This window comes from Halichoerus grypus, chromosome 7 (assembly GCF_964656455.1).
Source record: "Halichoerus grypus chromosome 7, mHalGry1.hap1.1, whole genome shotgun sequence".
Lineage (NCBI taxonomy): Eukaryota > Metazoa > Chordata > Mammalia > Carnivora > Phocidae > Halichoerus > Halichoerus grypus.
Genome location: NC_135718.1, coordinates 130,809,929 through 130,824,639, shown reverse-complemented (window position 1 = coordinate 130,824,639; position 14,711 = coordinate 130,809,929). Strand labels below are relative to the sequence as shown.

Here is a 14,711-nt window from a genome sequence, read left to right as displayed (position 1 = left end):
ATGCCTTCTACCTGGCCTGCAAACCCGGGACCTGACCCAAGGCCCCTGCTGTAGGACACTCACCCTTCTTGCCTCTTACCCATCCTGCAATGCTCTGAGAAACCTCTAAAGCTCTCCATCAGACTGATGCACTCTCTCCCGGGACCGCCCACCCCAGCCCCGGCTCCAGCATTTACTTCTGCCTTCCCTTGTTTCGGAGGGGTGTGTGTGTGTGTGTGTGTGTGTGTGTGTGTGTCCGTCCACTAGGCTGTGAGCTCCATGAGGGCAGGGACCATGTCTTACTTTACTTACTGCTCTGAATCGTGTTTCTGAAATTTAACTGAACCTAAGGTGGGGTGGTTTGGAGGCCACACACCTGGACCCTCAGCCACTGAACTATGATGAGAGTTCCAAGACTAGCAGAGGAGGAAGAGGAAGGAGAGGAAGGAAGGAGTCCCCCTTTCAGCCCCTTTCTCCTAAGCAACCATGTTGCATCTCTCAGGTCTTCCCATCTGCGGCCCCGCCTGGCTGAGAAGATAAGGAAGAAGGTCCAGCCGGAGACACGTAACAGGTCTGTGTTGGTAACTTGTCTCTCGCATGAGTTCATTTAATGCCCAGTTTCGTGGGAAACCCTCTTCTCCTCACCTCCACAGAGCTGGGGACCCAAGAGGGTGGGAACGAGCCAACTCAGCCTTCCTGCAGGAGACCAGAGAGCAGACCCCCAGACCAGCCAGAGAGACCCAGATCTTTCTGAAGCATTTACCTCAGGCTCGTCTCTGTGAGCTGAAATTGCTGCAAGCACAACCAAAGGGGGGCGCCTGGGCGGCTCAGTTGGTTAAGCATCTGCCTTCAGCTCAGGTCATGATCCCGGGGTCCTGGGATCAAGCCCCGCATCGGGCTCCCTGCTCAGCGGGGAGCCTGCTTCTCCCCTCTCCTTCTGCCTGCCGCTCTGCCAGCTTGTGTTCCCTCTCTCTCTCTCTCTCTGTCAAATAAATAAATAAAATCTAAAAAAAAAGGACAACCAAAGGAAGGCAACCAAAGAGCCTTTAGCTGGAAGGTACATGGGCAGCAGAGCCCAGGCACCTGATCAGACTTCAGGGAATCTCCTCTGGGTGCTTTTGGAAGCAGAGCCAGCTTGGTGGGTAACTGCCTGGAGGCTGGCACACAGTGGAGGGGACCTGTCCAGCAACGCCGCCGGGGCCAGGCTCCCTCATCTGGACAGCTGGCCTTGGGAGAGGGGAATCAAAGGCCAGGGATGGGCTGCCGGGGAGGGAGAGTCGCTCCTGGGAGGGGCTGAGTGTGGGAGGCAGGGCCGCCATCTCCAGCCTAGACTGCCCTTCTGGCTGACTCAGGTCCTGCCTGCAGGTCTGGATGTGCTGGGGCAAGTCCCAGCCTCCCCGCCATCCCTGCGAGCCGTGCCAGCACACTGGGTGGGGGCCCAGGTGCCTCCTTCCATTTTCATTCGGAGCTTGGCTACAGCCCGTCCGGCTGAGGGGTCACTGCTGGCCACTTTTTCAAGTCCTGCCCAGCGCTGCCCACAAGGAGGTCAGAGCCCTGCCTGGGGGCCCCAGATGGCCCAGCAGCGGCCTTACAAGTATCTCCCCTAGGGCAGATCTGGGGGTGGCCTGGGGCAGGCACCCACATCGGACGTCTCCTCTGAGCCTCACAGAAGTCCTGCCACTCGGGTAGCACAAGCATCATCACATTTCAGATGAGGAAACTGAGGCCCATGACCTCACAGACAGGGAGTGGCTGAGTCTCCACTCAAACCTGGGCCTCTGGATGCTGATTCCGGAGCCCCCCTTGGGCTGGAGGAGGGAGGGCCCCGCATACTCGTATACTCATAGGACCGGGTGGCCGCAGCAGCTGGCCTGGGCCAAGCGGGCCTCATCCCGTCCTCCCTCAAGCTGGGGCCTGACCCCTTGGGACTGGGCCAGGTTTGTCCATAAGACTTAGGTGAAAGGCCTCTGGAATAAGAAGGTCCTCGGCTCCCGGGAAAGGGGAGCTGTGAGGGCCTCTCCTGGGCTGTCAGGGATCAGAGGCCGACTCCCCGAGTCACCCTCAGCCTTGAAGTTTTCTGCAGGGTCTACCTTTCACTTCCTGGGCAACTCTTCCGCCCTTGAACGTCCCCTGGGGTCAGGAACGAAGAGGAATTACAGCTGCCTTGAGTTAGTCTCTGACCATATTCTAGGTGCTGGTTACAGCCTCGAGGTGCAGAATGTCGTCTCTCTTGTACCCCAGACCCGCGAGCCCACACTCCTAGCGGTGGGTGAGGAGACGCCTCTGAGGGCAGCTAGAGCCTTGTCTGGGGTGAGTGACGGTGCTGAGATTTGAGCCCAGGGTTGGCAGGCCCCAAAGCCCACGCTCTAATACTGGGATCTGAACTTCACTTCACGGCCCCCGCTCTGATGGGGGAATGAAGCCTGCCATGAGGATCCTTCCAGGTGCCCCAGCTCCCGCTCCCTCTTCTCCCACCCCTGTGGCCCCAGGTCTCTCCTTCTGTCCCCTCCCTCCCCACCCTAGAATCACCCCAAGAAAACTGTAGTAACCTGGAGCAGCGAGGGGTGAGTCACCTGCCTCCGCCGGTTGGCTGGCAGAGGGCTCGGTGTCTGCCAGGGCCCCTGCCACCGCTGGATCTTTCCGCCGGGCCAGCTCTGCGCAAGCACGGCCAACAGCGCGGCTCCTGCCGGCCGCCTGCGTGCCCAGCACCGGCCAGCGCGAACGCCAGCGCCAGGCCGAGATGCGCTCTCAACTGCCCCCAGCAGGGGCTGCACACGGCCTGGCTGAGCCCCCCAGGCCCCCACGGGTGGCGCTAGGGCTCGCAGGACAGAGCCCCTGGGAAGGAGCCTGGCTCTGTCGATCCTGCAGTCTGAAGGAGGATGGTCCCCTGCAGAGCAGGCCACCCCGGGAACCCGCGGTGGGAGAAGGAGGCAGGTGTGGAGTGGGGACAATTTACCCCCTTTTTACAGAGGGAAGGAGAGGCTCAGACACAAGCAAGGAAGTGTCGGTGACCATTGGAGGAACAAAACCCCACTCCCAGTCAGGGCAGAGCAGGGCTTTACTAGATGCCTCCCCTGTCAACTGAGGCCTGGGTGGCTCCCTCCTTTCTGCAGATGACTCTGTGGCTGGGGCTGATCTGTCCCCTTTTCTTGGACTTGTCACTTTGCAGCTTCAGTTATCAGCTGAGAATGACCCCTGCCCTCCCTCCTTCCCTCCTCCCTTTTAGTGCAGACTGGGGTTGGCAGGGACATTTAAGAGCCAATGCGGGGTGTGGGGGGGGGAACGGGAGGGGGGTGGAAGCACCTGACCTTGGGGAGGAATGTGGGAAATGTCTGCAGCCTGGAGCAGCCACCCCCCACCTGGGGCCCAGGAATGCGGCCCCCAAGGGAGGTGTGTGTGTGTGGTTGGAAGAGAAGGGGGTGCAGGGCCCAGGAGTGCCGAAGTGTGGGGTGGCCCCATAAGGTCCCCTGCTGAGGCTCCTACATGGTTACAGAGGGTGAGGATGAACTAATTCTGCCCTCCAGGGGGCGCCAGCACGCCACTCTCTCGGACCCGCTTAGGGAGTGGTCCCTGACTCCTAGGCCCCCTCAAGCCCAGGGCCACAGATGCAGCTGCAACTTGTGATTTCTCAGGCCCACAGCAGCACAGAACGTCAGAGCCCTTTGAAACCAGCAGCTACCACATCCATCCCCATTACAGATGTGGGAACTGAGGCCCGAGAGGGGATAGGAAATCGGCCAAAGATGCGCGAATTATGGGCCAGGACCCTGGGCTGGGTGCCTTCCCCACACCCCCTCCTGCACCCGGCTCCCTCCTCTCACTAGGAAGATTCGGGTGGCACCCCCACCCCCCTCCACACACACACACACACAAGGTCCTACAGGGTTCCTGCGGGGAATCCAGTGCCTTCTGTGAGTGCCCTGGACTGCCAGGGCCAGGAGCTGCACCCACAGGGAGGAGACTGGGGGCCCGGCCTCCGTGCTCAAAGCCTCACCGCAGCTCCTGGTGAGCAGGTGATCTGTGCTCTGGCTGGACGGTGAGGTAAGGTCCGGGTAACTCCGGCAGATGCCCCTCGTTGGGACTGCACCCGGAGACAAGGGTGAGTAATGGCTCTGCTGCCCTCTCGTGGCCACACGCGGGGCCTGCCTGGTGCTGTCCGCGCCTCGGGCATCTCTCTCCCAATCCCCTCCCCCTGGAAGGGGCTCCTGGCGGCCAGATGGGCTGGCATCGGCTCGGTCCCTACCCTACCGCCGAGCCCACAGCTTTGGCTGCACAAAGCAGGATGGGAAGGGTGCATGATGGTTTGTTCAGCGGTGGATCCTGGAAGAAGGCGGCCTCGGGCCAACAGGGGAGGCCCAGTCTGTTACCCAGAATGCCTGGGTGTGGGGAGAGACCTGGTGGTTTCCACAGCGATGGCCCCATCAACCAACACTAGACAGGATGCTTTGAAAACTTAGAGGATATTTATTTTTCAGGAAGGTCCACCACAGCTGACGGGCACTACCGTCCACCGCTCCAGGGGATTTCTCTTTCGCTTTGCGAGAAATGCCCTCTCTTCTTGGAAGTGCCCGTGGGAAGGCTGGGATGTGAAGAGAAACCATACACAACACTCCAGAGCCTTAAAAAAATAAAGCAACAAACAACCTCCTCCACACAAATACACACATACAAAATAAATAGATGTATAAAAGAGAGGCTACGCTCCTCCCATCCTGGCCGAGGGGCTACTTTGGGAGAGTGGGGCTGGGTGGCTCTGTCCCCTTTCCCCCAGCCAGGATTATCCAGAGGCGAAATGGTATGGAAATGCCAGACAGCCGAGAACAAGCCGAGAACAAGCCCTGGCTTCCGGGAGAGGACCGGGCAGGCCGTCTCCCCGGAGCTCAGTGGGGGTAAGGTAACAAAGGAACAAATAAATAAATAAATAAATAGAACCCACCGTGCTCCCAGAGGCCTAAGGGCTTAGACTGAGGCTCGAGGCCCCCGGGGCCTGTTTCCCTGAAAGGAGCAGATCCAGGGACAGGCAGAAAGAATCACAGGGAAAACACAAGTCCAAAGCCACACCCCACCTGGCCTCCAGAGCCTGCATCCTTCATACCCTGGGAAAGGCCTGGCCCAGAAGTGAGCCTCAAACCAGCTCTGGAAGGAGGGGTGGACGGCGCCTACTCTCTGGCCCAGCAGGTGCCCAGAGGGTGGAGGGCCCTACCCTCTCTCCCTGGCATTCTCTGAGGCCAGCAAAACCCCTTCCCCACCCCCACCCTTGCCCTCTGACCTCTACCCTGGCCATCTCTGTAGGAGGGAACTGTCGAGCCTCCAGGTTGGGCTCTTCCCTGGAAGGGAGAAGGGCTGGGGCCTGGCCCTCTCCTGCTCCTATTCTTATTGGCCTTCCTGACTTGCCGCATCCTGAGTCAGCTGGGAGAAGTCCTGGTGTGACTAAATAATCCGGAACAGTCCATCCTGGTGTCCTCCTCTGCTCCCTTTGGCCACAGACGTCCCCACCGTCTCCGGTCGGGGCTGCCCTCGAAGCTCCCTTCAGAACATCGGGGGGAAGGCGTCAGACAGAAACGAGAACAGAAAAGGGGGCAGGAGCTGCTAGAATGGACAGTTTGGGCAAGAGGCCAAACGAGACACACGAAGAAGTTCCAGGGACTCAGGAATGCCCAGGTCCCTCCTGGAGAAGCGCAGGCACCCTGGGGCCCGGGAGAGCACGGGGCGGGGGCGGGCTGGCCGCTCAGCTGGGCAGCAGCACGTGCTCCAGGAGGTAGCTGAGGGAGTCCCAGTGCTTCCAGACGAGGAAGAGGACGAGGACCAGGAGGGCGGTGCTGGTGATGCGCAGGCGCGTCTTCATGAGGGGCGTGATGAAGTTGGCGATGGTGGACACGAACACCAGGAGCACGGCCATGAGCGCCAGGATCACGTTGATGAGCTTGCCCAGCAGCGCCCGCGCGTTGGCGTTCTCCACGCCCTCCAGCTGAACGACCTGCTGCTGCTGCTGCTGCAGCTCCAGCTTGGTGACCCGGGTCAGGCAGGACTCCACGGCCTCCTGCAGGGGGCGCACGCGGGGGCTCAGGGAGCGCGGCCCTCCCCGCCCGGGGCTGCACCCTACTGCCCCCCGGAAAAGGGGAGCGCGCCCGGCGGGGGGAGAGGCTGATCGGCTGCAGCAGGCGGCAGGCCTTTGATTACAACTATCTGGGGACGATGGCAGGAAACAGGAGTGGGGTGCGTGCATGTGCGTGCGCGTGTGCGTGTGTGTGCAGGAGACACAACTGGCCCAATCCCCGGGCACTCCCTCTCCAGGCAGTCTGGAGCCTGGAAATCCCAACTACTCATTGGCGAGGCTGCCATCAAAGAGCTGGGGGCACGGGAGGCCCTGGCCCATCGGCTCGCACAAATCCGGCCTCGGGCCCGCCCCGCCCCGCGCTGCCCTCCGCGTGCCCATCTGCCCCGCCACTGGAGCAGCCTGTGCCCATCATCCCCCCTTGGTGGGGCCCTCCCCCTCCGGCGGCTACCAGCTCTCCCTGCACGTCCGGGCCCCCCCCCCGCCTCAGCCCCAAGGGTCAGGCTCGGGTCGCACCTGGATGTCCCGGGCCCTCTCATAGGACTGGTAGGCCACCTTCTCCTCCATGCTAGCCAGCTCCTGTTTCAGGTTGGTCATCTCATTCTGGTGAAGCTCCGTCAGGTCATTGAGCTGCTCCTCCAGCCTCTCGTACCTGGCCGAGGGACAAGGTGTGACAGCAGTCCTGGCCCCTCACCTCCCTTCTCTCCCCACGAACCATTTCATTCCGCCACCCACCCAGCGTGTTCAGCCCTGTTCCAATTTTAACAGCAAGGACAATGGAAGTTACTATAGACACAGCCCTGCTTCCATGTAGACACCGGGCCAGGACTTCATGCACATTATCTCGTAGGCTCCCTGCCACCCTCAACCCCACAAGACAAGTACCAATGTCATCCCATTTTACAGATAAGACTGAGACACAGAGAGGTGAAGGAACCTGCCGAAGATCACAGCGCTCATGAATGGAGGAGTCAGGGACTAACGGACTTCAACCGGAGCCCGTGAGCCCTGGACTAAGACGCTGTCCTGGGCACCAGGGACACAGCGGGACAGACACACGATCCCTGCTCTGCAGGCACGCAATCTCCAAACACACACAGCGTGGGCTAGTTAGTTTTCAGGCAGGTTTTCCCCTCGATTTCCCAAACCTTCTTCATGTATATATATATATATATATATATATAAAGAAGATAAAAGAAAAGTGCTAATTAAGGAAAAGATGGCCAAGAATCCCAGGGAGCGAGTGCCAAGTGCCACGCAAGAGGCACCGAGCACAAGGGCGGAGCGGGCAGAGGGGAAGGAGGGACCGGAGACTCCAGCGTCAGCCAAAGGTTTAAACTGAGCATGCCAGATGTTTACATACTTTGACTTTACATGTTTGGACTCATTTAACCTTCATAAACCCTCAGAGTAAGGATTCATGTTATTCCCGCTGCACAGACAAGGAGACCAGGTGTGGAGAGCGTAAGTATTTTGCTCAAGGTAAATAGTAGAGTAGAGCTGGGCGGGGGGTGGGGGGGTGCAGGGGGGCAGGGAGGACGCCTGGGTGGCTCAGTCGGTTAAGCGTTTGCCTTTGGCTCAGGTCATGATCCCAGGGTCCTGGGATCGAGCCCTGCGTCAGGCTCCCTGCTCAGTGGGGAGCCTGCTTCTCCCTCTCCCTCTGCCTGCCACTCCCCCTGCTTGTGCTCTCTCTCTCTTCAATGAATAAAATCTTTAAAAAAAAAAAAAAAGAAAGAAAAGAATAGACCTGGGGTTTAAACGCAGATAACCTGGCTCCAGAGTCAGTGCTCTTAATCTTTCCAGATGAGAGGCCACATAGCTGGTGCCTGCCTCAGTTTCCCCTCCTGTACACGGACCCCATAGCCATCAAGGAGGGGACGTTCAGCGCTCCTAAGACTGGCAGCGCCTTCTCCCCACACACAGGGCCCATAACCCTATCTTCCAGAGGCTCTGACCAGATTGGAGGAAGCCTCCCAGGGCCTTCCCAGGGCCTCTTCTGGCTCCTTCCAGCAGCCTGGGACCTTCCTACGTGCACGTCCGTCTGCCTCCGCCACCCGGAGTCTGCAGATTGGTGCCCATCACCGAAGGCCAGGGCCCCGCGGGCGGGGGCGGCGCCTACCTGTAGCGCTCCTCCTGCAGACACTGGGTCATGTAGGTGTAGTCCCTCTGCAGCTGAGCCTTCAGGTCCTCCATCGAGTCCTCCAGGTGGGACTGTCCGTCCTTGATGTCCCGCAGCTCCTCCAGCAGAGCGTCCAGGTTGCCGGGGGCCCCATACAGCGCGTTCAACTTGGGGCTCCCCAGCGCCCCTGCCGGCCCGGCCCCGGAGTTGCTGCCCGCCCCGGCCGAACTGGCACTGGCGCTAGAACACTCGTCGTCGCTGCCGTACTTGGGGCTGGACACCAGGGTGGCACTGCCGCTCAGCGCCCGGGCCGCCTCCTCGGGGGGCCCATCCTCCAGAGGGTCCTTCAGGTGGGCAATGTTGTCGGCGCTGCCAAACTTGTTGCGGATGAGGCTGGCAAACTCGCGGGGCTTGGACACCACGGCGGTGTGGGTGGCCTGCGAGAGGCCCGAGAGGCTGCCCTTGACGCCCTCCACCACGCCACCCCCGAAGCCACTGATGCCTGCGCGCACGTTGGCGCCCACGTCCTTCAGGCCCTGCTGCATGTCCCGCAGCACGTCCTTGGGCTGCCGCGAGGGCCCGTTCTGCTCAATCTCCTTCAGGCGCCGGCGGTAGTGCTCCAGCTTCTTGTGCAGCTGCGCGATGGTCTGCGCCGACTTCTGGTTCTTCTTCTCGAACACCTGCTTGATGCGCGAAGCCTGCTGCTTGTCCGCGTTGTTGGCCAGCTTCAGGTACTCGGCCACGTTGTCGTCCCGCGCCTCCTGCTCGATCTTGATCTGCTCGGTGATCTTCAGGATCTTCTGGTGCAGGTGGTCAATGGCAGCCTTGGTCCGCTGGGGGTCCGGGGCCCCGTCTGGCACGTCCAGGCTGATGGGGCCATCGGTGTCACCGTGGCCGGGGCCGCCGGGGAGGCTCAGGGCCGCCGGGTCTCCCTTGTCGACCTGGGGAGAAGGCAAGCAGGGCAAGCATGGGTAAATCACGAAACCGTGGCAGGGGACACAGCGGGAATCTCTCGTGTGTCCCTGGACACCCCCGGACTTGGTTGCTCTACCTGGAGGACAGATGCAGGATGAACAGGAAGCTTCAGGGCAAGAGTCCAAAATAACAACATAGTATTCCTTTTACAGCTACCATTTTTTAAAAAAAGATTTTATCTCTAAGTAATCTCTGCACCCAACGTGGGGCTTGAACCCACAGCTCTCATATCAAGAGTGGCATGCATGCTCCACGGATCAAGCCGGCCAGGTGCCCCTATAGCGGCCATATTTGAAGGGCTCTCGCGTCTGTGATCTACCTAAGCCTCACAACATCCCTAAAGTGCAGTCTAGGCAGATCTACCCCTCCTTCGGCCCAGAGAGTTCAAGTAAGTTGCTCAGGGACACACAGTTATGGAAAGATGGAACCTCTGGCCCAGAACTCTTGTTGCTCCATCACACGGACCAAGCCGGTCTGAGGCTTCAATGGAGAATCATGGGACTGACTTGTCAGGGATGAGACAAGTTGTCCCTCTGGACCCAACCTCCCCAAAAGGCTCCTGCCTGGAGCAGGCCTCTCCCCGAGAGCTATACTCTGGCCCCACGCAGGCGCAGGAAGCCTCCCCGCCCTCCCCGCCCCGGCTTCCCTGATGCAGTTCAGCAGGTCACCGGCCTCTGCTGACACCCCTCCCAGCCCCTCCATCACCTTCCAGCTCTCTTGAGTCGTCAGCAACCTCTTCCGCTTCATGATGGTGGGAGCACCCGGCCCTGCCCAGTCTCCCAGATGAGGGAGAAGAGCACAGCCCCACCCGCCCTGTGGGCCAGGGCCTGGTGACTCAGGTCCCAGAAGCAACCCCCGGGGCCAAGGGCAGCAGGGGCTGGTCCGGGGGCCTGAGGGCAGCAGGGCCCAGCTCAGAGGGGGTGAATGTGCAGGAAGGAGAAGACAGCCCTTTTCCACACCAGCAGGCAGGCTTCCCAAGTGCATTAGGATGGCACAGAGGAGGAGAGAGGCTGAGAAAAGATGGGGGCGGTAGGGAGAAAGGAAAGAGAGGTCACAGGAGATAGGAAAGATGGGAAACCCAGGGTCAGATGAACGCGGGCGGGCCTGGAGTCCTGCTCTCCCAGGGCCAGCTCCCCCTCGGCTGCTGGAGGATCTCTCTGTCCGCAGCTGGGTCCCCAGTGTCTTATCGCCATGCAAGAACGGAAGCGGCAGGAAATGGCTCAACCCCATGTATTTTTACACACAGCAACCCCCAGGACGGTCGGGTCGGATCATTCGCTCTTCGTGTGTGTGGGGCGGGATGAGGTATGTGTGGGGGAAGGGGTTAAATACGAAGAGAGTGGCCCGGTCACACACACACACCGGAACCGGAAGCAGCCTGTGCCAATTACAGGCAGAAGTCACTGCACTCGGCTTTTGCCGAGGTGCAAAGTTATCGGAAAACACTACTGAAAACAAAAGCCCTGCCAAAAATCAGGGGCGGGTGGCTCCTCTGTGGGCTTCCTCTGGGGCCTTTTCAGGTCACAGCGTCACTGGGGATGCTGGGGACCACGCCGATCCCTTTTCCAATTTCTCCTCTTACATTTGCTTTGGGTCTCCCTTGGTGTCTCCTGGCCCTCCCCCTCCAGGTGCTCAGACCTCCAGAAGCCTGGCTTCTCAGATTTTCTGACCTTGTATACCAGAGGAGGCAATTCCACAGTCTCCTTTAAATGATCTGTCCCAAGGTCTAACTGTCACACCAGTCCGACTTAAAACCCCATCCTGCAGTTAAACCCCTTCCGCCTGTGCTATTCCTTCAGTGAAGACAAACAGCCTGCCTCTCCATTGTCCTGACCCTCAGTATTCCCACCTGAGAAATGGGATAATCCTGCCTATTCTCAGGTCTTTGTGAGGATTACACAGGATGATGTCTAGCAAGCACTTAGCCCAGTGCGGCGCATACAGAAGGCACTCATAAATGCTGTCTGAATCTAGGCAGCATAATTTGGGGTGGGGCAGGGTGGGGGAATGAAGTTTAATTAAGAGATTATACAAATCAATTCACTCAATATTGATACTACAGCATAAATATTGCAATACGAAAAATTAATTTCTCTAGGAACACATGACTTTTTTTTTTTCTTAAGAGAGGAGAGCACATGTAAGCCAGTGGAGGGGGCGGGAGGGAGGGGCAGAGAGAGAATCTGAAGCAGGCTCCATGCCCAGCACGGAGCCCAACACAGAGCTTGATCCCACGACCCTGTGATCATGACCCGAGCCAAAATCAAGAGTCACACACTCAACCGACTGAGCCACCCAGGCGCCCCTAGGAAGACATGACTTTTAGGATTAAAAGTCCTCTGCTAAGGCCACTGTGCTTCCAAAGAGGCTCAATTCTCCTTCCCCCTCTTTGTGGGAGAAAAAAACATCCAAAAAGTGAGTTTGGGGTCCGGCTGAAGCCTGGCTTGATGCTGAGCGCCAGGCGGTTCGCTGTCTCTATGAGGAGCAGGGCATCTGTTGCAGGGACTGGGAGGGGTGCGGGAGGAGCTAACGAGACAGGGATGCCGTGAAGAGTAGAAGGGCTTTAGGACTCCGAGGGTGTATAAAATAGCAACTCTCCCCCTACCTTGGCCTTACTCCGGCAGCTTGGTGTGTCTCGTCCCGTGATTTAGAGTCTGTCTAGCTTACAAATGGAAAAGCAGAATGCAAGCTGGCTGTGAAATCCCCATAAATGAGAGGAGAACAGACATTCCTGGGGAAATGAGCTGGAGCCTGATGATGGGCTGGAGTGGCCTGGGGCTGGGGTCCCGGCCCCCTTGCCTGCCCCTCTCCCCTGCCCTGGGGCCCAGACTCGAGCCTGGGGGTCCCGCAGCAGGATACAAGCTCCTTCCTGCCCCTCCACCGGCATCTACCACACCTGGATCCCGCTGGGCGCCTCCAGTCACAGAACACCTCCCCTCTGCCCTCCTCCCCCTTGGAGGAAGGCGCATGTTGGAGTTGGAGGAAGGTGGAGAGTTCTCCATGCTCCCCCACCCCAGCACACACCACCCCCCCATGGCAGCAGGGCCCTTTCAGGACTGAACCAAGACAGAGTGATTAAGGAACAGAAAGCCAAGGAGGTGGCAGACGGCAGGCAGGCAGAGGTACGAAGAGGGAGAATACTTTAACAAAGGAAGGCAAATTCAGGCATAAGATGACAAAACGATGACGGATGGAAAAAGCAGAAGAGGAGAAAGAGATCTGAAAAAAAAAAGTGCAAACACAAAAAAACAAAAAGCACAAAGAAAAGCGATGAGACTGCAGGATTACTGACAATAGCCAAGGAGGGAAGCAGCCCCAGTGTCCACTGACTGATGAATGGATAAAGACGAGGCGGTACGTGTGTTCAGTGGACTCTCCCTCAGCCATAAGGAAGAGTGAAATCTTGCCGTTCGCAAGGACATGGACAGAGCTAGAGAGTATAATGCTAAGCGAAATAAGTCAGTCAGAGGAAGACAAATACTGTATGATTTCACTCACATGTGGAATCTAAAAAAACAAAATAAATAAACAAAACCAGAAACAGACGCCTAAACACAGAGAACACACTGGTGCTCACCAGAGGGGCGGTGGGGGAGGGGTGGGTGAAACAGGTGAAGGGGACAAGAATTTAGATTTAGAACCCCGGCTCTATCCCTCACACGCTGTGTGCCCTTGGAAGTGTCATTAACTCTTCTGGGCCTGCATTTTCTCATCTGGAAAGGGGAGGCGATTCTACCTCCCTCAAAGGGCTATCGGGAGGATGAAATCAGACACTGAGTACAATCTCAGGGCATCCAGCAGGTGCTCAAAAACAAAAATAAATCGGTACTTCATACTCACTCGCATGGCTGCAATGTTTAAGGGGAAAATAACAAGTGTTGGCGAGGATGCGGAGAAACTAGAGCCCTCGCACCTGCTGGTGGGAACAGAAAGAGGTGCAGCCGCTGTGGGAAACAGTTTGGGGGGTCCCTCAGTAAATTAAACACTGGTCTGCCGTATGATCCCCCAATTCCACTCCTGGGTCTACACCCAGGGGAATTAAAAATGAGCGTTCGGGGCGCCTGGGTGGTGCAGTCAGTTAAGAGTCCAACTCTTGGTTTCAGCTCGGGTTGTGATCTCAGGGTCGTGAGATCGAGCCCAGCGTCTGGCCCCACACTCAGCGCGGAGTCTGCTTGAGACACTCTCTCCCTCTGCCTCCGTCCCTACCCCCTGCTCACTCTCTCTCTCTAAAATAAATAAATCTTGGGACGACTGGGTGGCTCAGTTGGTTAAGCATCTGCCTTCAGCTCAGGTCATGATCCCGGGGTCCTGGGTTGAGCCCACATCAGACTCCCTGCTCAGCGGGGAGTCTGCTTCTCCCTCTGTCCTCTGTCCCTCCCCCCTGCTCATTATCTCTGTCTCAAAAAAATAAATAAAATCTTGGGGCGCCTGGGTGGCTCAGTCGTTGGGCGTCTGCCTTTGGCTCAGGTCATTATCCCAGGGTTCTGGGATCGAGCCCCACATCAGGCTCCCTGCTCAGCAGGAAGCCTGTTTCTCCCTCTCCCACTCCCCCTGCTTGTGTCCCCTCTCTCACTGTGTCTCTCTCTGTCAAACAAATAAATAAAATCTGTAAAATAGATAAATAAAATCTTAAAAAATAATAAAATAAATATTAAAAAATTAAAATTAAAATATTTTAAAAAATAAAAATGGGTGTTTGAACAAGTGCTTATACAAAGATGCTCACAGCAGCACTTCTCACAATAGCCAAAGGGTGGACACAACTCAGATGTCCATTAGCCAGTGAATGGCCAACAAAACTGGTACATCCACACAGTGGAATACTATTTGGCCATAAAAGGAATGAAGTAGCACCGATACATACTACAATTTGGATGACTTTGAGAACATCCCACTAAGCAAGAGAAGCCAGACACAAAGGTCACATACTGAAGGATTCCATTTATGTGAAATGTCCAGAATGGTTAAATCCATAGAGACAGAGGCAGGTTAGTGGTGGCCCCAGGGGATGGGAGCAGGGGAGGAATGGGGAGTGGCTGCTTCACGGGTCCGGGTTTCCTTTGGGATGATGACCATCTTCTGGAACTAGACAGAGGTGGTGATTACAAAACCGGGATGTGGAAGGTGAGGGGTCCTCCAACCTGCTGGCTCTGGCCACAGCTCCAATTAATGTCCTATCACAGGGTGGGCCTATGGGAGGGTACCTGGGTCCTTCATCTTACTGTCTCATTTTCAACAGGGCAGAAGCTCTTTCTAACTCACTCCCAACCCCCTGTCCTAGGGCTGGGTCCAGATCGCTCAAGCCCTGGTCACTGGGGGGTGAAAAACCCCTGAGTCCCCCAGCTGGGGCATGGCAGTGAGAGGGCTACAAGGGCATCACCTCTCCTCTCTCCAAACTGTCACAGAGCCTCATGCGGCCCAGGCCACCCAGCCCTCCATCCATGCCCTGCGGCCAGCACCACACCTGGAGTTGTGGCCCCAGCACCATGGCCTCCCCACCCCTCTCTCCTGAGGCACCTGACCCCAAGATGAATCCGTGTGCACAGGCCAGGCAAGTTCTTACAAAGGGAGAATGGTGGAGGG

The 14,711-nt window shown here is 57.8% G+C and overlaps 1 protein-coding gene across 9 annotated transcripts in view; it reads right to left on the bottom strand.

Annotated features, from left to right (window-relative positions):
• Positions 1-4,420: 4,420 nt before the first annotated feature.
• The window catches only part of TMCC2 (transmembrane and coiled-coil domain family 2), a 38,757-nt gene continuing 28,466 nt past the window's right edge, over positions 4,421-14,711 (bottom strand). For 7 of the 9 annotated variants that reach the window (XM_036123873.2, XM_078078300.1, XM_036123874.2 and 4 more), the window contains 3 exons: positions 8,154-9,094; positions 6,551-6,686; positions 4,421-6,019 (listed from right to left, as the gene is read on the bottom strand). In XM_036123873.2, coding sequence (XP_035979766.1) covers positions 5,708-6,019; positions 6,551-6,686; positions 8,154-9,094 — 1,389 coding nt within the window. In that variant the 3' untranslated portion in view covers positions 4,421-5,707. Of the gene's footprint in view, positions 6,020-6,550; positions 6,687-8,153; positions 9,095-9,833; positions 10,431-14,057; positions 14,214-14,711 lie in introns of those variants that run through there. The other 2 variants (XM_078078303.1, XM_036123878.2) reach the window with 2 other exon arrangements.